Genomic DNA, 22,566 nt, shown 5'->3' with positions numbered 1-22,566 from the left:
TGTGTTGTGCTTCTTGCCCTTCTAAAATAGGTGAGATGCTCTTGTCAGCTCGCTGGGTTAAGGAGGTCACACTCAGGTGTCCCTGCCCGCATCCTGCCAGCCTGAGCAGGGGCTGCACCCTGGTGCTGAGCCCTGCAGCATCCTGGCTGCTCTCTCAGCACCTCACTGGCAGGGTGAGGAGTTGTGGCAGCTCCCAGGCTGAGCTGGTGAAGGGGATGCTGGAAAAGTCTCAGGGCACAACCACGGGTGTGTGGCTGCATCCCTCTCCACAGAGCAAGCAAGCCGAGGAGGGGGGAGAGGGGGCCAAGAAAAACTTTTTGATGTGAAACTAAGGAGGGTTCAGGGGTCCCCCCAGTGTGTTTTGGGGGCAGAGGAGAACAGGCTCTGCTTTGCCTTCCCAGTTGTGCTAGAAATAGATGGATGAGGTAAGAGAGCTCATCTACAGCACAACAAAAGGGGTGAGCAGGGCAAGAGCCCTCCTCCAGAAGTCAGGGCTGCGGGATTGAATTTCTTGGGTTTTGAAGTCAATACTCAGAAGAGAGAAAGGAAAAAAGGGAAGCTGTGCTGTGGCAGAGGTCAGGGTAGAGACTGCTGGGTTCTGGCCTCTCCTTCCCCTTGTCCTGGGTGGTGGGTGCAGCTGCTGCTCCTCTCCAGATGGGCTCAGGCACCTGATGCTGCTCTCTGGGTTTTGCTCCCCTCTCCCCTGCCCCAGATACCTTTGGTTCTTTTTGCTCACTGGACTTTCTTTTGAGCCCATCTGGCTTCCTCCTGTTGGGGGATTTCCAGGATGTGACTAGATCAACTCTAACATTTTAAGGCATTTCCAGAAAGAGGAATCTGACCCAAGGCTCTCACGGGGCCGTGGGAAAGGAGCTGCTCTGAGATGGAGGCAGAGATGTGTGTGTGGAGTGGGGCTGTGGCCGTGGCACTGGGCATGGAAGCAGGGTCAGCATCAAACTCCTGTGTGCACCCAACCCCCAGGCTGCTGCTGCTCTCCCTGCAGACAGGAAGAGGTGTCCTGAGCACAGCAGCAGCTCTGTGCTGTTCAGAGGCACTTTGGGTACAGCCCTGCCCCAAGACAGAACTGGAGTTTGGGTTTGAGCAGAGTAAGTGCTGAACCAAAGTGAACAGGAAGGTGCAAGAGCCTGAGAGGCTCTGGTCCTGCCAGACTTGGGTACCCTCCAGTGCTCCACCTCCAGCCATGCATTTTTCAGCTCTGTTGCCATCTCTGTGTTCCCGAGGGCCAGGGTTTGCCCCTGGAAAGCTTTCCCACAAGGACTTGGCATAAGGGCAGCAGAAGTGCTTTCTTGCTGCCAGAGTTTCAAACTTCCCTGAGCAGAGCTGAGCCCCTTGCTGTGGTCGGGGGTGACAGTGGCCAGCTCAGCCCCGGAGGCAAAGCCACCAACCAAGAGCAAGGAGCAGCCCTGAGCCTCCCCACATCTCCCCCCCCCACCTCCCAAAGACTGTGTTGCACAAAATGTTCTGGATTGAATGCAGAGCCAGGTTGAGCAACAGGTCAGGAGGATTTGCCTGGTGTGTTGGGCTGGAGGGGGTGGGTGGGTTTGGCAGCAGTGGTGAAATCTGGGGCAGGGGCTGCTCCATCTCCCCCCGTGCCCCTGGCAGCATGGAGGGAGCTGGACAGGGGGGGTGTTGCCTGCCCAGAGCTGCCCTGGGGCTGCAGCAGCTCCAGGACCTTGTGGCACCACTGCTGGGATGTCTGGGGGGTGGGAGGAGGGGGATGCTGCGGGATAAGGGAGGGTCTGTTCGGGGCAGGGGTTTTGCTGCAGCAGGACTGGCTCATTCCCAGGACAGGTGAATGAATTTATTTGGCTATTTCGCAGCAGAGTGGGGCTGCTCCCCCCCCCTCCTTCCCGCGGGGAGCAGGAGCCAGGTCGGTGCAGGATGAGTCAGGGTGATGTTATTCCCCTTGCATCAGTTCCCTGGCGCTGGGGGATGCTGTATGGGCACGTCGGGAGCCTGAGAGGACGGATCCCTGCTGGCTGTAGGAGCCTGTCCCCAGCCCCTGCGCCCTGCCACCTCCCCCGGGTGGCACGGAGGCTGCGGGGACAGTGTCCGTGGGCATCCCTGGGGATGGCAGAAGGTTTGGCTCCGTGTCTGCTCTGCCACGGCACCCCTGGGCGAGCTGTTCTGTGGGATCCAGGGCTCTCAGGCATCCCGGGACAGGCAGATCCCCCGAGGGCTGTCGCAAGGCGCCGGATGAGGGTTGCGACACGCGTGTGTGTGTGTGTGTGTGTGTGTGTGTGTGTGTGTGTGTGTGTGTGTGTGGCAGCTGATGGAGGGGACTTCTCCAGCCAAGGAGGAAGTGCCAAGGGGTGGCACTTGGGTTTTGCAATCCAGCCGTGGCTTTGTGCAAGGGGAGCAGGGGGTGGCAGTGTCCTTACCCCTCACTCCTGGAAGCTCCCAACAAGTCGCAATGGATCAGGAAGGTGAAGTTTGCTGGGCTGCAACCAGACACAACCCACCCAGGACACTCTCAGCCCCAGGGGTGGCCCCAGGCATGGGAGGGCTGTGACCTGCCCTGGGCTGAGGTTTTCCCGGAGCTGCCTCCTGACTGCTTCCTTCAGGGAAAGGGCTGAGGCTGTGCTGCAGGGGCAGGGCTGGGCAGGATGGGACAGGGCCCGGCTGGCACATACAGGGACACGAGAGCCCAACTGGGACTGTGCTGGCCTGGCCTGGGTGGGTGCTTGTGCAAGGAGGAGCATGTGGGTCCTTCCCCTCTTGCTAACACCCTGCTTACACCTTCACTTACATTTTTCCAGCCCTTACGGAGCTGGTGGCCCTAAAAGACTCCCTGGGCACAGGGCTGGTTGCCAAGGTGGATCTGTCCACTGTTGTCCTTTAAAAGAATAGAGCTAGAGGAGAAGGGATGGCTGGAGCTCTGCCAGTGCAGGGGCACCCAGCCAGGCCCCTGGGGACTGGTGCAGGGGACAGGAGCCACACAGGGGCTGTCACAAGCACGGGGAGGGCTCAGTGGCAGCAGCAGCCCCTGCTCTTGACAGCTGCCCTTGTACTGTTGTTGCTTTTTTTCTGTTGGTCCCAGCTGGGTTAAGGACCCCAACCCTTCCTCCCAGGGCAGCCCAGTGCCCACCAGTGCCACCCAGTGCATGGGGGGAGCCGGTGGGAGACCCGTGGTGCTCACTGGCATTGCTCAGCACCGTGCTTCATCCCAGCTTTGGTTGCAGGGGGTGGGTCCCCCCACCCTGCCCATTGTCTCCCTGTGTCCCCCAGTGCCCAGCTGCTACCTGGGCTCTCTCCCTCGCTCCCACTTTGCTCCTCTGTGTCCCCCAGCAGCTCGGGGCTGTTCCCTCTGTCCCATCGCCACGGGCGTTCCTGCAGCTGGGATGGAGCACCAGGGTCTGGGGTTCCAGAGGGGACCCAGGTGGCCCCAGAGGGGACCAAGGTGGCCTCGGAGGGGACCAAGGTGGCTTTGGGGGGGACTCACCCTCTGGCGCAGGCTCTGCTGCTCCTGCAGGAGCTCCAGGAAGCGGCTGCTCCACAGCAGTTTCTCAGCTCCCAGCTCGGTGCAGAGGTATCGTACATCGGCTTCCAGTGCCTCCAGTCTCCCCAGTACAGCCTCCCCACAGCTCCTCTGCCCTGCCACCACGGCTCTGCTCCCACCAGTGTCCCCAGCACAGGGACACGGGGACACAGGGACACCCCGTTTCCCCGTGCCAGGGACCCACCTGCCTGCCCCGCATCCAGAGCATTCATGGAGTCCCCGTCCTCCTCCTCCTCCTCCTCCTCTTCACTCCCCTCTCTGCCCCTTTCCAGCCTCACCCCCAGGTCTGTGCTGAGCTGAAAGCCACCACTGACACCCAGGACTGACACAGCCACGGCTGCCCCAGCCTGGGGAGTCCCTGGCAATGGTGTCCCTGGGCTGTGCCATGCGCTGGGGACCCACAGCCCCTTTGGCACTGCAGGGCCACCCACCAAGACCCCCTCCCTGGGCTCAGAGCTCTCCAGAGCCCCCAGGGGGTGGGGGGGACACAGTGGGGCCATTACCTCCTCGGTGGCCTGGAAGATGTGGTCCCAGCAGCTCTTGTAGCAGATCAGGAGGCACTGGGGGGGGGGGGGATGCAGCCACACTGTGAGAGCTGTGGCCCTGAACCCACCCCAGGGAGGGGGTCCCCAAGTCCCCACATCCTCAGGGCTCTTGATGGGCACCAACTATTGAGTGCCTTGAGCAACCCCCCCAAAGCTGAGGGTCCTGATCCCTCAGACGTGCTCCCCAATGCCCCCTTCCCCCCCCCCAAACACCAAACCACAGCCCCCAGCCCCACCAGCACTGAGCCCCAGCACCACCCTCACCCCACGTGCTCCCTTTGACACCAACCCACGTGTGATGGTCCGTGGGGAAGGGTACCCACCCACGCCAGCCTCCAGAGCCACCACAGCCCCCTGAGCACCATCCTGGAGAGGGACAGGAGCCACCAGCACCCAGCATGCAGGACTTGCCTCCAGAGGGACACCCTCTGCCCACGCTGCTGTCCCATGGGGACCCTGCAGACAGGAGATGGGGACAGGGTGCACCCCCAGCCCCGGGAGCACCAGAGGGACTTCGGGGACACCATCGTGTCCAGCCCACCCCCCCCCAGGCCAGAGAAGGGGAGGGGGAGCACGTTCTGGGCCAGACCCCTGCCTGCAGGAACTGGGGGTCCCCACGACCCCCTCCCCAGTGCTCCCCCCTACCCCAGGCTGTCCCCTTACCCGGTGATGCCCCACAGGGACCCTCCCGAAGGGGCTGGGGCAGTTGCTGCCCCCTCTGCCTGGTTCCAGCTCCTGGCTGCTGCTTGTTTGGGCTGGATAAATTCCTGCCTAATCCTCTTGGTGACAGACTGGGGGGGATTAGTGCCTGTCCTGCTCTACCTTGGGTGGCCAGGAGGAGGGCTGCTGCTCTGCCACACACTTGTTCTGCTTGGGCTTCATCTGCTGCAAGCAAAGGACTTGGTAATTATTTTTTAGCTACTAATTTTAGCTCTTACTGTCATTCAGTTAACAACCTGTGCAGCACGCTCTGCCTCCCAGGCACTGGCCTTCCTGGGGATCTTCAGTCACTCAGGCTCTTCAGAAAGAAAAATAGAAGTCTTTGGAAAGAAAAAAAAAAAAAATAGACATTTTTATGCAAAACTGCCAGAGTCAGGCTCCAGCTGTAACTTTATGACACTCTCCTAGGTAGGTGACAGTGCTTATGGTCCCAAAGTGATGGGAGAGCCCTCAGTGGCTGAACCCCCCAGGGACACTGTGGCTGCCTCCACATCCCAACCCTCTCCATGGGTCACAGCCAGACCTGGGAGGAAAAAGCTGCAGATGAGCAGCACCAGGTTCCTGTTCCTGTGAACAGAGCATTTGCCATTTCACTTTCTGCCCTGATCAATGTGCTGCTGCCCCAGGGCTGCTGGCATCAGACACTGCTCTGAGAACAGGCTGTCCCCTTCCCTTAGTGACAAACCCTGCTGGAGGCTGGAAAGGTTGCCTGGTCCCCTTGTCCCCACAGCACCCCTAATGTGTATGACACAGAACATGGAGCTGATTGACACTTTGCCACAAAAAAAAAAAAAAAAAAAAAAAAAAAAAAAAAAAAAAAAAAAAAAAAAAAAAAAAAAAAATGGCTGTACACACAGGACTCCAAGCTACACGAGCCCTTTGCTGCTCCTCTGCAGGTAATGTTCCTGCCAAAAAGGTACATGAGCTTTCCTTGAGGTCAAAAAGGTGATTTCTGCCCTCTGAATTCAGGCACCTTGCTTTGGAGCAGCAGCTGTAGTGGAAGAAAAGCTGCTTCTGTACCAAGTAATCAAAACCCATCAGCTAACTTTTTTTTTTCTTTTCCCAGAACTATAGGAAAGCAAGGCTGTTAGGAGCTTGCACTGCTTCCTAGATTTCCACCCCCCACCCCCTGCATTTAACCTCTTTAACTTATAAAAAAAACCAGGGCATTTTCATTTTCAGTGAATTCTGTATCTCCATGTACTTGATAATTACCATTAAGGATATTTCATGTGTCTATGAAGTCTGCCCACATCCATTTTCCAGTATTGCCTGGAACCTAGTGAAATCTCTTCTTTCTTGTGATTTTGGAAATGCTTGCAATGGCTGTGGAGTTGTATGGTCCCAATTTGTTGAAAACTGGCTTAAAAGTTGTCATCTGATTGTGCAAAAACTGTTGCCAAATTACAGAGTCTGGATCCTAACCCAGTGTCTGCAGGTTTTTACAGCACTTACTGTCAGACACAAAGTATTACCTGCAGCTCTGCCACTGAGCTGGGACATCCCAACCACTGGGGCTCAGTTCCTGACCCAGGCAGCAGAACCAGGGAGAACCAGGGCTGCTGGAGGGAGCTGAACAAGGGCCAAAACACCCAGAGAGCAGAGGCAGAACAGATGGCAAGGAAGACCTGGCTGTACCAAGGTGCTGCAAGCTGCTGGCATCTCCCCCCCAGCAGTGCAGGAGCAGAGAGGAGTGCAGCAGAGCCCTGGAAATGAAGGCAATTTGCAGCCTTAAGAAAATCAAAGCCTATTTCAACACCACCACTGATATCTTGACCTGGCTACTGTGAAAAGCACCCAGCACTTGTCTCTCTGTGTACTCTCCCAGTGGCAATCCTGCCTGCTCATCCCTTATCTGTGGGCACCCTGCCAGTGTCAGCAGGAACTGCCCATCATCCAAGTCCTACCTTGAAGCAGGATTACTTGAACACAGCTGGAGATTAGTGCCTGGCAATCCTTTCAAGCACTCCCCACGATGCCTTCCCAAGGAAAGCAGGCACAAAGGAAACCTCCAGAGGGTCATGAGACAAAAAAACAGCTCCTGAGCACTGGTGGAGGAATTCTAGCCAAGTCCTCACAAAGCAGGTGGAGAATAAAAAGGACTACGAGCCAAATTTTGAACTCAACAAAACATGAGAAGAGGGACAAACATGGAACTTTTATTGTTTATGTACAAATGACAGAAGTTTGTATTAAAAAGATAATCCACCCAACCTCAAAGACAGCAAAGAACAAGATTGCTTTGAGCTCCAGCCTTCCCTGCACCTAAAAGCACTGCCTACATTTTAGGGGATGGTGTTCAAAATGAAAGGGTTAACCACCTCCTTCTCCACTTGAGCAAAAGCAAAATGAGCTGTTCCACAAACCAAAGAACCTGCCACTCTACATGGATTGAAACGGAGAAACCAAAAAGTCATTTTGTTAACTATACACTTTGGTTTAAAAAAAAAAAACAAACCAAACAACGAAACCAAAAAACCCAAACAAAACAAAAGTGAAACTACAAAGCTAGGCATCAGCAACAAAAGTAATTGAAGTCTTACAACATGGATGGGACAGACTGAATCATAGCCCAGGTCCAGTGGCAAAAAGAAAGACCTCCCCATGAGTTTGCAGGTGACAGGGGTGGCAGCAGCAAAATCAGCCAATTTTAGGAAGTTCCTGACTGAGGTGGAAGCACAGAAGAGTCAGGAATTCAAGACTACTACTACTACTACTACACCACCTTAGTCTTCCTGCAACTCAGGTGATTTCAAAACGTTGCAAAGTACATGGTCCAAGATGTTGTCCCCCCATCTAAGTTCTTTAGAGTGAGCTACTCCCATCTGCAGTCTCTTGGGCAGAGAGCTGCTCTCCTGCTCACTCAGTCGACTCCCATTTGTCCCAGTGGGGATTCTTGTAGACCTAAATCCCAGAAGCATCAGCACTGATGAGTCTAGTAGTCCTGCAGAGAAAGGAAAGGCACATTAAGACCCTTCTGCATCCAGTTCCATTTGCAGAGCTGGGATTCTCAGTCTTCTCCCATTTCTACATACCCTGAGTTGCAGGCAAAACAGAAAAGAGATTTTTTTTTTTTTTTCTCTCGTACCTGAACACTCAAAAGAAAGGACCCTTCAGAACTTTAGTTCAAGAATGCATAAAATCAACCAGATGCTTTTAATGTTCCGGATCATGACAAGATAATAGGACACCAAACAGCTTTTTCCAGAAGAAATGCACAGGACTTAACTGTGACCTCGCTTCGTAACAACCCTACCTGGGCTTATTTACTGTTAAATCCACAAGACAATGCTTATTTTATGCCACGATATTCCTAAACCATGAAAATATGATCTTAAATTACAGCAGAGGGAGGCTTTCTGAGGTTAGTCAGCCACTCAAGTCTACTGATGAGCAATGAAAACAAGGACAGAGCACTGATACTTACGGCTCTTGGCTTTTTGTTTAACTTGAGATCAATCCTGTGGTTGGAAAGATAAGAGAAATGTCTATTTCAATACATTAAACCAAGACTCCAGTCCAAAGAACCAGCTACTGCATATGGCACAGGCTACAACAAAGACTATTTGGTTAATTCAATCCACATTCTCAATTCGGCTGAGCCAAATCACTGTCCCAATATTACTGGGCAAGAGAGCAGCAAGGAGATGGGAGAGTGGACTCTTTATTATTTGACAAAATGCATATTCTGTCCACTCAAAAAAAGAGTTAATAAAGGTTCATAATTAAAATCATAGGGAAGTTATGCAGCATAAAGAAATAAGGTTAAATAAGCATGCTCTATGTTAATTTGTTAGCTGTGTAACTATGGCACAGGTAATTACTCAGACATAGTGGTACTGGTTATTCACTTGGAATAGAGATAGGAGTTTAAGGTGACAGGGATTATATGAGTCAAAGGTACTGAGTTCATTACATTTTCCAAAAGGAAATATCCAAGTCTGTGCTAATCTCCTTAAGAAGCAAAGCCAGAAGAATCAGTTTTTAAACTATGGTTTTTTAAGTTAAAAAGTTTATCTATTTAAAAACGAAATAGAAAGGTAAAGAAGAGTGAAGTTAATTTAATTTTGCTGAAGTTATTAAATAAAATGTTACCTCCATCACGCTTTTCTGTTTTTAAAAAAAACTTCCCAGCCTAACCTAATATACATACCTACAATTAAACAGATAAACTATGGGTTAGAAAGGTCTCAAAAGGCACATTGGTGTCTACACACTAACAACACAGCACAAGTACTAATTCAAGTCAAACTTACTCAAAGTCATAATCAAACATGCCAGACGGGCTGAGGGGCAGCATTTGAAAGGAAGAAAGCAATAGAAATTAATATACTAATGAATTAAATCAATTAGTTGATTAGCCACCCTAGCGAGATTACTATAAAATAAAATAAAGTAAAAAAATAATAAAGCCAGTGGTCAAATGTCATCAAGTTCTTAAAGTATCTTAAAGAGAACTGGGCACAAAAAGCACTCCAGATTGGACAATCCAGAGTCCCCCTCCCCAATTGGATTTCTGGGAAAAAAGAGAGGTGTTAGAACAGAGGCAGAGTGGTTTTACAGAAGGAATTTCAGGTGCTGGAGAAGGAAGCATCAGACAGGTGAGATGCACACTCACAGGCAGAGAGGAAAACTGACTGGCTTGCAAAACCAAAGGGGTGGTCAGGAGTGGTCAGAGAGCAGCAGCTTTCTCTAGATGGGCACAGCAAAGCAAAACTCATTCAGGCAGGGGTGAAGATGACACAGAACTAAGTGGCCAACGTGGCAACTGAATATTCTGACAGGGCAGACACAGACACACAGCCTCTCACACTCACTCCCTTCAGTCAGCTAAAAAGAGAACACGATCAGTGGGCACAGCTAAGGACAGGTTGGGGACATCCCACCCGTGGCCTCAGCACTCACACAGTGCAGACTGTCTGGAGAAACAGCTCTGCCCCAAAGCAACCCCCTGAGCACCAAATCAGCTCTAACCCAGCAGCTTTTCAGCACTGGATTTCTATAAGGAAACAGTATTGTTTTCTCCTGAAATTGCTGGGCACAGAAAAATTCTCTCTTGGCCTTCCTGTGGTCTCAGAGAGAACAGCAGATGAGCTTGGTACAGACTCTCCACGTTTCCCTGGTTTTAACTGTTGGAAATCTAGCTCCCTGCCCACCCCAGTTCTGCTCAGTCTGGATCCATCCTTCCCCACTGCTCCCAGTGGCACGTGAAGCAGAAAATCCATTGGAATCCCTGAGCCCTCAGGGTCCTTGTTCCCAACACCTCCCAGTTGTTAGGTAAGGAACAGGTAAGCAGAACTCAAACATATTCTGGCAAACGGAAGAGCTTCAGAGAAAACACCAGTGTTGGGGTTTATTTTTCTCTTTTTCATTCCATGAGACTCAAGAAACAGACACACAGGGCTCCTCCAAAAGCTCTGGGCTGCAGAGCCTGTATCAGGCTGTGCTTTCAGGTAGACTGGGGCTGGTTTGCTGCTGGCTTCTTTTAACTTAAATATACTTGAAAATGGTTTGCTACTTTCTGCCAAAATTCAGGGGATAGTCAGTAATGACATTTGCATTGAAACAGTATTTTTATTCCAAACAAACTCTTCTTATTTTGATTATCTATCTGACCATGCTAAGCATCACAAAAAAAAAAAAAATGTCAGCTCCTAGCTGCAAAAGCCTTTCTGTAGAGGTGTCTGAGGTATCTCTAAGGATGATAAGAATTGCCATACCAGGTGAGACCAGGGCTCCTCATGTCCAACACTCTGTCCCAGCAGTAGCCAGCACCAGCTGATCAGTGGAGGGAATGCAGCAGAAACCCCCAAGCACCCAGCCCGTGGTGGGGCAGTTTCCTCCTAACTCCTGTCACTCAAGTGCGGGTTAGGCAACGGAGCAAAAGAATTTTACATTATTTACAGCATTTGTATTGCACCCCCCAGCAGCTGCAGGGCCCTGCTTTGCTGCCCCTGGAAGTGCTTAGCAAAATATTTTATAGTTTGTACAAAACAGCAATTTTCTGAAGGTGCACTTCAGTTTTACAGATTGCTTCTCTGAACTTGTCGTTCACAGTCGTCGTTTCCTGTGTTATTCCTGCACCTCTTCCCAATTGTATCTACAGGCAAAAGGAGGCTGGAACTGCTTTGGATTCCCAGCTCAGGAGGAACTAAAGTGACACCAGTCTGTCAGGACGTTTGCCCCATTAAGACTGCTGCAGGAAGAAAAGTCTGATCTCAGAATTAAAGACACCCTAGTGACTCGAAGCCTAACGAAGGAGAAAAAGCAATGAAACATTTCTCAAGCACTACCTGCCTCCATCTCTCCCAAACCAACCTTCCCCCAGCAACCTTTGCAAATATTTACTGGTTTTCTTTAAAATGTTTCTCTTGCAATTGTATGGCCAGGTGCCTTCAAGAGGAACACCCATCCATACAAGGCCAGCACATTCAGAGACAGCACAAGGGCTTCCTTTCCAACAGCTCCTTTACTCCCAGTAATCTTTAGGCACCAGTTCCAGCAACCACTTCCAGAGCAGAGCAGCTCTGCAGTGTCTCCTCTTTCTGAGCACTTGGATTTCCAAGTATTTTTTGCCCCCAAGGGTCCAACTTCCCAACACACTGTTCCACTCCTCCAAGACCCCTGGGATTGTGCTGAGGGACACAGGAGCTGCAAGGCAGGGGGTTATTTCAGATCTCAGAGCCACCAGCCTACCATGCAGCATCACACCTGAGTGGGAGAACTGGTCACCTCTACTCAGCCATGAAGAGCTCAGGAGAGTTTTCACATTGATTTGCATCAATTTCATAGCAAACCCTTGGAGATGAACCTGACAAAGCAACTCTTCAATGCCACAAACAACAGAGTCAGTTTGGGACATAACTGCTGAAAGGACTCAGAGTGGAAATCTTAGTGAAGAGTGTCCACAACCCCCAAAACATTCCAGTTTGATTTTTCACCCTCCTCCTCTAAAGAAAGCACTGACACTCCTATCTTCATTGGTTCTGCAGAAACCAAGAAGCAGGCACAGGAGGCCAGGACTGAAATCTGGGAAGGAAGAGAGCTTCATCCTCTGGGGCAGACAGGGGAGGCTAAAGGCCAGGTGAAAAGTACAGCTGTACCCCAGCAGAGCCAGCCCCTGTTTCACTGTGTACAGGGTCAATGGGGTCCCAGGGAACACTATAGGATGTGTGCAGCTAAAAAACAGAGAAATTACCAAAACAAATGACCTGAGCTGCTCATTATTCAAACAAGTCACTTGCACATCATAAAGGAAATCAAACAAGCACTTCACCATCCAGCAGGCAGGACAGGAGGCTGCAGGCACCACTAACCTGTGTCGATTTTTGTTCTTTCTTTTTTTGTGGCTGCTGTGGTGGCTCCCAGAAGAAGTAGAGGAAGCAGCTTTCTGGGGTTTCACCCCCTGCACAGACCCATCCAGCTCCTCAGCATCCTCCTGGTTGGGCTCATTCTCCTGATTGTGGAAGTCTGGAGAAGTGTCACTTTCTGTGCCACTGCCTGGCTCCCCTACAGCACGACAAGGAGACAAGCACAGAGGTCACCTCAGTCCCCAGGCTGTCCCTGTGTGGAAGACACAACCCCCAGCAGCAGCACAGGGGGCAGCAGGGACACGTTGAGCCTTGGGGCACCAGGAAGTAAACAAGAGAACCTGAGAAATAAGAATGACAAGCTACCTCCTCAGTGAGTGAACCACATCTGATTTGGTAACTGGTCACAAAAACATTTTTTAAAATCCTGAATAGATGTGGGTCCTTCCCATGTCACTTGCAGCTGACTGGCAGACACAAACACAAACTTCAGCTCTTCTAGACTCTTCCTCCAAAGAGCACCAAATCAAGTTAAATAGCTTTTAAGCACAAAAAGCCCTTGCTGACCCTAGAAGTTGACTTAAGAAAGGAAGCCCAACTTTCCTTGATTCTCACAATGCCACTCTTCAGCTTGAGGCTGTGCTGGAGTGCTCAGGACCCAGCCCAAAGGCAGCCCCAGGTCCCTGGACTGGGAGCACTGCTGAGGAGGAGAGAGCAGAGCAGGGATCCAGACAACACAGACAAAGCTGGATCGTGGGGAGCAGTGCAGCTCTCTCCTTAAATTCTGAGAGAAATGAAGAAGTGACTTACGCTTCTCAATGAGCTGGTCCTGAACTCCAGCTAATGCACTGACCGCCTGGAAAACCAAAGGGAACGTTAATGAAGGCAGGAATTCACTTCCCACCATTCAAGGGGTCAAAATCCTAAAACATCACCTCAGAGAGACACATCCGGCCTCTGCCTGAAAGAGCTTGTGACCTAGGAGCAGGCTGGTGCAGCAGATGGGAGGTAGGAGCAAAATGATACAGACAAGGAGGGCAGTGACAAGCATGACATGAGTGGCTGTGACTCCTTGGCACCTCTCTGGGCACTGGGAACAGATGCCATGATGTGGGATGAAGGGGAGGTAGGGCAGGTATAGGAACCTAAACAGAAAACTGGTCCTGCAGCAGCCTGGGCAACCATCATGGGACCTGCTGCACCGAGAGGGTCAGGGGACAGGGATGGGGAGAGGCTGAGGGACAGGGATGGGGAGAGGGTCAGGGACAGGGATGGGGAGAGGGTCAGGGACAGGGAGAGGGTCAGGAACAGGGATGGGGAGAGGGTCAGGGACAGGGAGAGGCTCAGGGAGAGGGATGGGGAGAGGGTCAGGGACAAAGATGGGGAGAAGCTCAGGGAAAGGGATGGGGAGAGGCTCAGGGACGGGGAGAGGGTTAGGGACAGGGATGGGGAAAGGCGCAGGGACAGGGATGGGGAGAGGCGCAGGGACAGGGATGTCCACCAAGCCCCCAGGACCTGTCACAGCACTCACCGCTGCCGAGGTGACCGAGGACTTGCTGAAGAGTCTCTCAGCCTCCTTGAACTTGCGGTTCCTCCGATCGTTCTTGCTGTTGGAGTTCCTGAAACAGAGAGAAAGAAGATTGTAGGGGACGGGGCAGGGGACAGGATAAGGGAAGGGGACGGGATAAGGGATGGGGAAGGGGATGGGGAAGGGACTGGGGCAGGGATTGGGGCAGGGACTGGGGCAGGGACCGGGGCAGGGATTGGGGCAGGGGTGGGCGGGACTCACTTCTGGTTGGTGAGGTAGCGGTCCCAGCCGCGGATGATGTTCCCGTACATCTGGGTGTCCTCCAGGTAGCTGCCCTCGAAGGCGTAGATCTGCCGCTCCAGGTTGGCCAAAGTCTCCTGCGGGCACAGCGCATGGAGCGGAGCGGCCCGGCCCGGCCCCGCGCCCTCCCCAAGGCCCCGGCCCCTCCGCCCGCCCGGACCCAACCGCAGTCCCGGTCCCGGTCCCGGTCCCGTCGCTCACCGCCAGTTCCTGCTTGCGTTTCACCAGCTCGGCGAGCTCCCGGCGGGTGTCGGGGATCTGCGGGGGACCCCCCGCCTTGGCGTGCAGCGCGGCCATAGCGCCGGGGCCTGCGCGGGGCCTGCGCGGCGGGCGGAGCCGGGACCGCGGCTGCGCTGCCGGGAGGTGCCGGAGGGGGCAGCGCCGGGACCGGGACCGCCCATCCCGGAACCGCCCATCCCGGAACCGCCTATACCGGAACCGCCCATCCCATGAACCGCCCATCCCAGAACTACCCGCCCTGCCCGCTCCCCCTCCAGCTGAAACGGCACCAGACCCCGCGGTCTCGGTTCGGCTGTGCGGGTCCCCGCCGGCACTTCCCCGGTACCAGGCAGAACATCGGACCGGACCGGACCCGCCGGGCTGCTGCGGGGCCTCTCCTGCTCCTCTCCCTCCGGTCCCGGGGGGGTCTCAAGGAGTCCGGTCCCGGGTCGGGACAGCAGCGCAGCCCCGCACCCCCCCGCCCCCTAAGTGCTCCCGTCCTGCGCCTTTAAATCTTTTAATTTATTCGGTGTCCTTGGTAGTGAAACGAACCCTAAAAGTTCATCCATTTAGAGGAACATAAAGGGAAAAAAAAACGGACACTTGAAAGATAGCACTAAAAGGAATTAGGGCTAAATTTACAAATTCTTTATTTAAAAACCCCTAGAGTATATATAAAGGAGAACCTCCCAGCCAGAACTCATTCTGCCTCTCTGAAAACCTCCAGCTGTGCCCTGTATTTACATCACAGATGTTCTGTCCTGTGTATACAACACCCAACACCTGGATACACAGTGTGTGTGCACAGCAGGGACTGTCACCACAGGACAAACATCCCCAGGTAGAAAACAGGGTGGAAAATGCACATTTCTTACACCAGAAAACAAACAACGGGGAGAAAACACCAAAAAATACACAAGATGAGAGTACTTTCAGCGAGGGGAATTGTTTTTTCTCTTGCTAAAGCATTGTTTTCTTTTATAGAGGAGATGACTATTTTAAACAAAGGACTTGTTTTAACTTTTTATAAAAAACCCCAAAACTTAAATAGTGCAAAGTCTGGTTAACACATGTCAAGACATAAAAAGTATTCAGGTAATACAAACGAAATCAAGCAGGAGTTATTCAGTAAAGAGGGCTGGGAACAGGAGACTCAGCAGTTCCAGCATCGTGCACTGGAACACATCACAGCATCGTCACCTCAAACCCCAGGAAGAGTTTTACTTCCATTTCAAATTACTTTTAATTTTCAGGTCGTGTGTTCCAGCAAAATGCCTGTCCCTGGAAGTCAGCACGAGGCAAAGGACCTTCCCAAACCCTCTTGGTACCAAGGGGTCCGGGCAGCACTCCTGCCTGTCAAACCTCCAGCTCAGAACTCCCACCACACAAAGGAATGTGAAACCTTGCCAAACCAGACGTGTTGCCAAATGCATCAGGTCACTTTCTGACTAGTATTTCAGTTATGTAGCATTTTCAAATGACAAAACAGTTAACAAAAATAATTTTAGATATGCCAGTCTTTCAGCACCGAGTAGTTCTATCATTAGAGTTTTCACATCCTTTACTTGTTGGGGGAAAAAAGTGTGTGTCAGGGAAACAGCTGCATTTCCTGATACATATCAAAGATGAATAATCCACGAAGTACCCCAACATAAACTATGAGGACAGATCAGCAACAGAAAAAGGACTTTAAGGCAGTAAGAGGCATCAGTGCTGTGACACTCCCACATTTACACCCCAACTCCTGGTCAACTGCACGGAATTTCTCTCCTCCTCCCCCCTCCCTCCTCGATTTCCTCCTCATCCGTTAACTGTCAGACTCTTCCTCCTTCTCCTCCTCATCGTCATCGTCCTTTGTGTTGGCCTCAGATTTATCTGAGGATTCGTGGAGAAGGACATACTCCCTGCTGCTGAACCCAAACTTCAGCACATCCTTCTCCTTCAGTTCGTAGTAGCGCTGGGGCTCGATGCGCTGGTTGTTGAGGAAGGTTCCGTTCCCGGAGCCCAGGTCGATGATGTAGGGTCTCACCCTGCGGCCAACTGTCCCGTCTGCACGGGTGTACTCCACCAGCCTGCAAGAACAAACACCATCCCTTCAACCACAGCACAGGGAGACACAAAACCTGCCCCGGAGGAGGCAGCCGGGGGGGCCCATCCGCCCGCACCCCTGCAAAAATCAGAACGGGAGCGAACAGAGAAGCAGCGTCAGCCGGGGCAGACTGACAGGCTGCATCCCCTCCCCATGATCCAACACAGTCATTCCCACAGCACAACAGGTGGCTGCTCCCCAAAAAAGCACCTCCCTCTCCAGCAGCAGCAAACCCCAGGGAATCAGTGGGAAACCAGCTGAGTGACACCTCTGCCCAAAACACTTTTCCTGCCGGTTACACCCGCTGGTTCATCCCCTCTCAGCCACACAAGGTTCTGTGCTCAGAACAGCTGCATATGGTTAAATATGAGGAATTACTACTGAGACAACAGCAGAGAAACATAAATTTCACCTCTGTCTCTCTAACACGCTGAAAACAAGCCCGCACCTCCGCGTGTTTGTTTTTTTGTCCGGTTTATTTCTTCCGGAGCCGCGGGAACAGCCCGGCTCCCCCAGCAGGCACTCACCGGTACTGGAAGACAGCGTGCTGCTTGGAGCAGGAGGGGTGATCGATGGGGATGTCCGCGATGCGGCGGTGCCGTCCCAGGAGGTAAGCACTCTGCCTGTGGATGTACATCACCGGCAGGAACTCGTCGTTCTTGAAGGGGTAGAGGCGCCAGCGCTTCTTGGGGATCCGCGCCTCGGGGGGCTCGCTGTACTTAATCACAACACCCCTGAAGGTGTTGGTGTCCTCCAGCAGAGCGCCTGACAGTTCAAAGCTCGGCTTCTCTTTGTTGGCAGCAGCTTTATCTTTAGGTTTGTTATCGGCTTGCCTGAGTTCTGGGTTCTGCTCGGCGCCGCTGCTCTCAGCGTTCTGGCGATGCTCTCGTCTTCTCTCGTTATAAAACTCCCTCTCTGCTTGCTGCTCACGGAGGTTCTGAGCTTCCCTCTCTCGCTCGTGGCCTCGAGCTCCAGCCCTTTCATTGGGATTCTTCCTCCTGTCCGAGTGGTCTCTGTGTCTGTCTCTGTCACCACTTCTCTCCCTCCTGTGCTCTTGTTCTGATGGATGTCTCTGCTTTCGCTCCTCGTTTCCTCTACGACAGTGATCCTCTCGTTCCTGGAACAAGGAACAGCTTTTGGTGACGTGTGTCGAGTGAGACCAAACCAGCAACAAATCTGCCTCAGCTTTTAAGAAAAATCCAACAGACAAAAAACGCACATGTGGAGGTGCTGTGTGCAGGCCAGACACGCAGTGAGAGAAACTGAACTTTCTGTGTCCCTACAATTTTCAGTGATTAAAACAACATCCAGGCCCTGCTCTGGGCACCGGACATTCCCAGGGACAGCCCGGTGAAGGCCGGGGTCACGCACGGGTGTGACAAAGCCCGGGGGAAGGGGCGGGGGCAGCACGGGCCGTTTCCCCACCCAGGTTCTTTCTCCCACCAGGACACAGGACCAGCCCCAGCAGCGGTGTCCGCCGGTGAGGAGCCACCGCCCGGTAACCCCTGTGCGGGCGGTCCCGGTCCCGGCTGCCGCCACGGGCTCCGTTTACCTGCTTCACCTTCACCCCGGCGTGGTGCGGGCTGCGGCTCCTCCGGCCCCGCGGGGAGCGGCTCCTCCGCCCGGCCTTGCTCTTCCTCTTGGGCGATCTTGAAAACAGGGAGGGGAAAAAGAGAAGAAGGGGAAGAGGGGGGTGAGCGGCGGGGCCCGGTCGGGCGGTGCAGTGCGGGCCCGCGGCCGCCTTTACCTGCTGCTCCGGCCGCGGCTGCCCGGGCCCCGCCGCTCCTCGGAGGCCGGCGGCGATTGACTGCCCCGCGCCGAGCGAGATGCGGAGCGGCGGGGGCTGCCCCGCTCGGCCTTCACCGCCGCCTCCCGCCGCCGCCTCCGCCGCTCCCCCGCCGCCTCCATGGCGCCGCCGCCACGGGAAGTGCCCGCGCGACGCTTCCGTCCCGGGCCCCCCCTTCCCGTCCACCCGGAAGCGCTTCCGCCGGACGCGGCGGCCGGCTCGGTCGCCATAGCAACCAAGGACGCGGCCGCCATGATCCCGCCGGCCGACACGCTGCTGCGGTACAACCCGCCGGTGCTCGTCAGCCGCCGCCAGGAGGAGGCCCCCCCGGGGGTGAGCCGGGGGCGAACGAGCCGAGGGGGGGGGGGGTTTAGGGTCTGGGGTCCGCGGGCCGCTCCCACCGAGCCCGTTCTGCTCTGTCCGCAGGCCCGCCCGCTGAAGGACACCCCGCCGGCCCAGCCCCAGGAGCTGCTCAACGCCATCCTGCCGCCGCGGTGAGCGGAGCCGGACCCCCCCGGTGCCGGGCAGCGTTCGGTCCGGTCCGGCCGGTAACCCCCGTGCTTGTCGTGGCAGGGAGTGGGAGGAGGAGAACCTGCGATGGGTGCAGGAGGTGTCGAGCGTGCCCAGCACCCGGCAGGACGTGGTGCACCTGCAGGAGGAGCTGGACCTGCGGCTGCAGCGGCGGCAGGCGCGGGAGACCGGCCTCTGCCCGGTGCGCCGGGAGCTGTACACACAGTGCTTCGGTCAGTGCCTACAGACGGCCCTTCCCTGGTCCCTCGCCTCCTCCTTCCCCCAGCCCGTAGCACCCATCGGAGCAGGGAGCAGCCCAGGGGACCCCAACGCCTGCCAGAGCCACCAGGTCCAACCCCTGGTACCGGTGACCCTGACACCCAGTCCTGTGCAGTGCTCACTGGGCACAAAGCTGGCACTGCAGAGACAAACCATACAGACACGTGTACACTGCTATCTGCAGACTAGGAGATGCAAAGAAGATTCAAAAATCCCTCGGTTGTACCTCACCTCAACAGTTAATTGTCACCTAAAGCACCACGTAACTCATCCACACTCTGGTGGGGTGGGGTTGGTGTCCCAGATGCTGGGGATGGCCCCTGGTTTGAGCACAACGCTCATGGGGGCTCCAGGTAACTGCAAAAATCATTCCAGATATTTGGGTGTTTGCTGTCACATCTTGAGTGGATGTTGTCACTGTTGTCACCACCTTCTGTACCACCACTCCGCTTCTGTTTGCTCACACCTGATACCACAGGTGTAAAGTAACAAAAAATCATAAATGTGACTCTAAGTAAATCCACGTTGCAGCAGCTGGGTAAGACACAAGCAGTGTGGGACACTGTGTCCCCAGCTGTCCCCAACCAAGCCACAGCAGCTGCTCTGATGAGGTTTCTGTACCCTCCCTCCCCAGATGAACTGATCCGTGAGGTTACAATTAACTGTGCAGAGCGGGGGCTGCTGCTGCTCCGGGTCAGGGATGAGATCCAGCTGACAATTGCAGCTTACCAGACCCTCTATGAGAGCAGCATCGCGTTCGGCATGAGGAAGGCACTGCAAGCTGAGCAAGGCAAATCTGACTTGGAAAAAAGGGTGAGTTGGGCTTTTAACACCCTAGGGTAGCTTTCTGCCCTTGAGACAGAATAAGCACACCTCGAGTCCTCTGTCCAGTTCTGGAAGGAGATTGAGGTGCTGGAGCAGGTCCAAAGGAGGCAACTGGGCTGGGGAAGGGATCCAGCACAGATCCTATGAGGAGAGGCTGAGGGAGCTGGGGGTGTTGAGGCTGGAGAAGAGGAGGCTCAGGGGAGACCTCATCACTCTCTACAACTCCCTGAAAGGAGGTTGGAGCCAGGGGGGGGTTGGGCTCTTTTCCCAGGCAACTCTCAGCAAGACAAGAGGGCACAAGAGGTCTCAAGTTGTGCCAGGGGAGGTTTAGGTTGGACATTAGAAAGAATTTCTTTCTGGAGAGGGTGCTCAGCCATTGGAATGGGCTGCCCAGGGAAGGGGTGGATTCTCCATCCCTGGAGATATTTCCAAAGAGCCTGGATGTGGCACTCAGTGCCATGGGCTGGGAACCACGGGGGGAGTGGAGCAAGGGTTGGACTTGATGAGCTCTGAGGTCCCTTCCAACCCAGCCAACTCTAGGATTCTATGGTTCTAAGGACACTGTGTACAAAACTTTATGTGCTATCAGTTATCTCTGTTGCCACTGGATGGCAGCAGAAGTCATTAAAATACACGAGCACTTGATTGTGCTTCATAAATAATATTGTATCTGGAACACTTTATGGCTTTGTCCCATCTTAGCTGGGAATTGATTATTAACAAGCAAAACTTGAGAGATCCGAATTCCTTCCAAGATTGCAGAGCTAGAAGAGGAAAAGCAGGAGCTGGAGAGACAAGTGAGTGAAGAGAAAGCTAAATGTGAGGATATTGAAAAACGTGAAAATGAGAGACGACAGGTAGAGGAGAAGAAACATGATGAAGAGGTTCAGTTCCTGAGACAAATGAATCATCAGCTGAAGGTCAGTAAAAAAAAAAAAAAAAAAAAAAAAAAAAAAAAAAGTTGTAAAAGTTATTTCAAATAGTGGTGGTAAATCTCATTTTGTAGTTACAAAGATGTAAAAGCACCTTTTCTCCTGGTGAAGGCAATTCAAGATATTTTGTTTCTTTGCTGTCAGCCAGAAAAGTTGTCTCCCTAGTCACAAGACACACTATTTACCCTTGTGTCACTAATTAAGAACAATTGTGAACTTCTGCAGCAGGGACTACATAATTACAGGAGGAATTTTGTGCATGCTGCTTTAGTGAAAACAGAGCTCCTGCTCATTACTTTGATTTTGGAAGGAAAAAACCAAACCAAAACCAAACCAAAACACCAAACACTTCTGAGTAAATAAAAAAAATGCTGCCATAAACATCAAATGTGTCTGACTAGAGCAAAAAACATTTCCTTTACACTGAGCTGCTCTCCTTCTCTTCCCTGCTGCTCCAGTTTCTGCTTTCTAAACCATTTCTTTCTTTCAGGCCATCTTGAAATGTTTTAGGGCACAAAATGGAGTAACTGTCAGAGTAAATGTGTCTTGCCACCGAATCCATGTTTCTTCTGTAAAGCAGAGCATTCAGACAGCTGTGCACACACTGCAGATGCAGCTTATTTTGACAGCAGCTCTAGGAAGAGGCTGAGAGTGCTGGAAGCTCTGTGCACTACAAGCTCCCTGATCAATCTGCTAATTGGGCATCAAGCTGTCTCAGTAACTGAAAAACTTGCTGTTCCCAGCTCTTCTTGTCCCGGAGTCAGAGTTTGTGTTCCAAATGTTAAAGAGCCAAATATTTAATTTTACTAACACAGTCCAGCCTGAAATCAGAGAATTCAGACCACTGTTTCAACAGCTTTTATTTAATTTCCTCCTCAGTGCTTTACATTACAAGTCTTTCATTGTATGGAGCCAAGGCCAGCTCTTCTCAGAATCCAACAACTGTGTAAGCCAAGAATGAAAAGATAATTTATAAAACATGTAGGAAGGAATGGGATAGCTAGGGAAAAAAGCTCCAGCTCTTGAAGTATTGCAGCATCTCTCTGCTCTTTGCTTTGAGTATCTAGCAGACAATTTATCACTTTGCAGCAATGTGGGCTGATTTCTTAGCTTGAATCTAATTTGACTTAACTCATTTGTTTTTCAGGATCAACTTGAAAGCATCACTGCACAAAATAAGTAGATTTTCTTTTGTTGGCCTCCAGACGGTGCTCAGAAGAGCTGTCAGAGCAAGAAGCAATTAGTGACAAAGATTTGTCTACATAAAACAATCTTGAATTTTCACTTACCGGTAACTACAGGCGGTGTAATTGTATTATTTCTGTCTTGTTCTCTTGAGGAGCTGAAACTCAACAGCTTCATTAATTTCTGCATGCTCTTTCAATGCGTTCAGCTCCTTGAATAGTGAACCTGTCTGGGACTTGCCTCTTGGTAACATGCTAGATGACCTTCAAAGCAATAAACTAATAAACATTTTTACATGAAAGCATCTCTGGAACTAATACTACTTTGAAAATGTAAAAAATTCAAACAATGCATTAAGGAGCAAACTGCAGATAATTCATTGACAGGAGGTTGGGGGGTGAAAAGTGGTGGTGTGTACCTCAAAATCCCTGGTGAGAACCTGTAGTAGTAACTGATGTGACAGTGGTTATTGCTCACAGAACAAAGGGGTACAATACCATCCCCAGCACTTCTCAGTGGGAGCAAATGAAATCTTGACTTGTGAGGGCCATGTGGCACTGGTGGGTAACAGATAGCAAGCAGACAATTCACTGAAGTCCTACGAAAATCTCCATTGAGCTGGTTTCCAGAAAAAAAAAAAAACCAAAACCAACCCAACTGCCAACGCCAAGGAACACTTCAGGATATGCTTTGCCAGTGCAGTGTTTAAGGGCCTTAGATGGGGATGTGGAAATACCATCATCTCCAGCTGCATAAAGAACTTTCAGATGATGCAGAAACAAAGAGTGAGATGCTACTCCTGGGAACAACACAGAGCA

General features: G+C 52.5%; 4 protein-coding genes across 13 annotated transcripts; 1 reads left to right on the top strand and 3 right to left on the bottom strand.

The window, feature by feature from the left end:
- Nucleotides 1–1,800: 1,800 nt before the first annotated feature.
- On the bottom strand, nucleotides 1,801–5,101 carry LOC139807100 (uncharacterized). 5 transcript variants are annotated; one of them, XM_071767630.1, is made up of 5 exons: nucleotides 4,729–5,101; nucleotides 4,389–4,521; nucleotides 3,464–4,080; nucleotides 3,264–3,357; nucleotides 1,801–2,085 (listed from the first exon to the last, which is right to left on the bottom strand). In XM_071767630.1, the coding sequence occupies exons 2-5, from the start codon at nucleotides 4,512–4,514 to the stop codon at nucleotides 1,933–1,935; spliced, it is 990 nt and encodes a 329-aa protein (XP_071623731.1). In that variant the 5' UTR covers nucleotides 4,515–4,521; nucleotides 4,729–5,101; the 3' UTR covers nucleotides 1,801–1,932. The 5 variants fall into 5 exon arrangements, 3 of the variants coding, with proteins under 3 accessions (XP_071623731.1, XP_071623730.1, XP_071623729.1); XM_071767629.1 differs by lacking the exon at nucleotides 4,729–5,101 and having other exon boundaries at nucleotides 3,464–3,615; nucleotides 3,705–4,080; nucleotides 4,389–4,687; XR_011730467.1 differs by lacking the exon at nucleotides 1,801–2,085 and having other exon boundaries at nucleotides 2,254–3,357; nucleotides 3,464–3,816; nucleotides 4,024–4,080.
- Nucleotides 5,102–6,899: 1,798 nt separating this feature from the next.
- Nucleotides 6,900–14,327, bottom strand: MEAF6 (MYST/Esa1 associated factor 6). Of its 5 annotated transcripts, none has more exons than XR_011730451.1 (8): nucleotides 14,125–14,313; nucleotides 13,885–14,000; nucleotides 13,627–13,714; nucleotides 12,906–12,951; nucleotides 12,102–12,294; nucleotides 8,881–8,938; nucleotides 8,213–8,246; nucleotides 6,900–7,729 (listed from the first exon to the last, which is right to left on the bottom strand). XR_011730451.1 is itself a non-coding variant. In XM_071767529.1 (8 exons), the coding sequence occupies exons 1-8, from the start codon at nucleotides 14,218–14,220 to the stop codon at nucleotides 7,721–7,723; spliced, it is 612 nt and encodes a 203-aa protein (XP_071623630.1). In that variant the 5' UTR covers nucleotides 14,221–14,327; the 3' UTR covers nucleotides 6,900–7,720. The 5 variants fall into 5 exon arrangements, 3 of the variants coding, with proteins under 3 accessions (XP_071623630.1, XP_071623628.1, XP_071623629.1); XM_071767529.1 differs by lacking the exon at nucleotides 8,881–8,938 and adding an exon at nucleotides 9,042–9,071 and having other exon boundaries at nucleotides 14,125–14,327; XR_011730452.1 differs by lacking the exon at nucleotides 6,900–7,729 and adding an exon at nucleotides 10,506–10,635 and having other exon boundaries at nucleotides 8,207–8,246.
- Nucleotides 14,328–15,677: 1,350 nt separating this feature from the next.
- On the bottom strand, nucleotides 15,678–18,286 carry SNIP1 (Smad nuclear interacting protein 1). Its single transcript, XM_071768113.1, has 4 exons — nucleotides 17,979–18,286; nucleotides 17,784–17,880; nucleotides 16,759–17,348; nucleotides 15,678–16,214 (listed from the first exon to the last, which is right to left on the bottom strand). Exons 1-4 carry the CDS (start codon nucleotides 18,269–18,271, stop codon nucleotides 15,950–15,952), a joined length of 1,245 nt encoding a protein of 414 aa, XP_071624214.1. The 5' UTR covers nucleotides 18,272–18,286; the 3' UTR covers nucleotides 15,678–15,949.
- On the top strand, nucleotides 18,235–22,049 carry DNALI1 (dynein axonemal light intermediate chain 1). 2 transcript variants are annotated; one of them, XM_071768115.1, is made up of 6 exons: nucleotides 18,235–18,350; nucleotides 18,444–18,511; nucleotides 18,591–18,760; nucleotides 19,441–19,619; nucleotides 20,387–20,551; nucleotides 21,711–22,049. In XM_071768115.1, exons 1-6 carry the CDS (start codon nucleotides 18,270–18,272, stop codon nucleotides 21,744–21,746), a joined length of 699 nt encoding a protein of 232 aa, XP_071624216.1. In that variant the 5' UTR covers nucleotides 18,235–18,269; the 3' UTR covers nucleotides 21,747–22,049. The 2 variants fall into 2 exon arrangements, with proteins under 2 accessions (XP_071624216.1, XP_071624215.1); XM_071768114.1 differs by having other exon boundaries at nucleotides 18,270–18,511.
- Nucleotides 22,050–22,566: the final 517 nt, after the last annotated feature.

The sequence above is a fragment of the Heliangelus exortis genome, chromosome 24, assembly GCF_036169615.1.
Source record: "Heliangelus exortis chromosome 24, bHelExo1.hap1, whole genome shotgun sequence".
Lineage (NCBI taxonomy): Eukaryota > Metazoa > Chordata > Aves > Apodiformes > Trochilidae > Heliangelus > Heliangelus exortis.
Note: the sequence above shows the minus strand (reverse complement) of the source record. Positions and strands in the feature narration are given on the sequence as shown.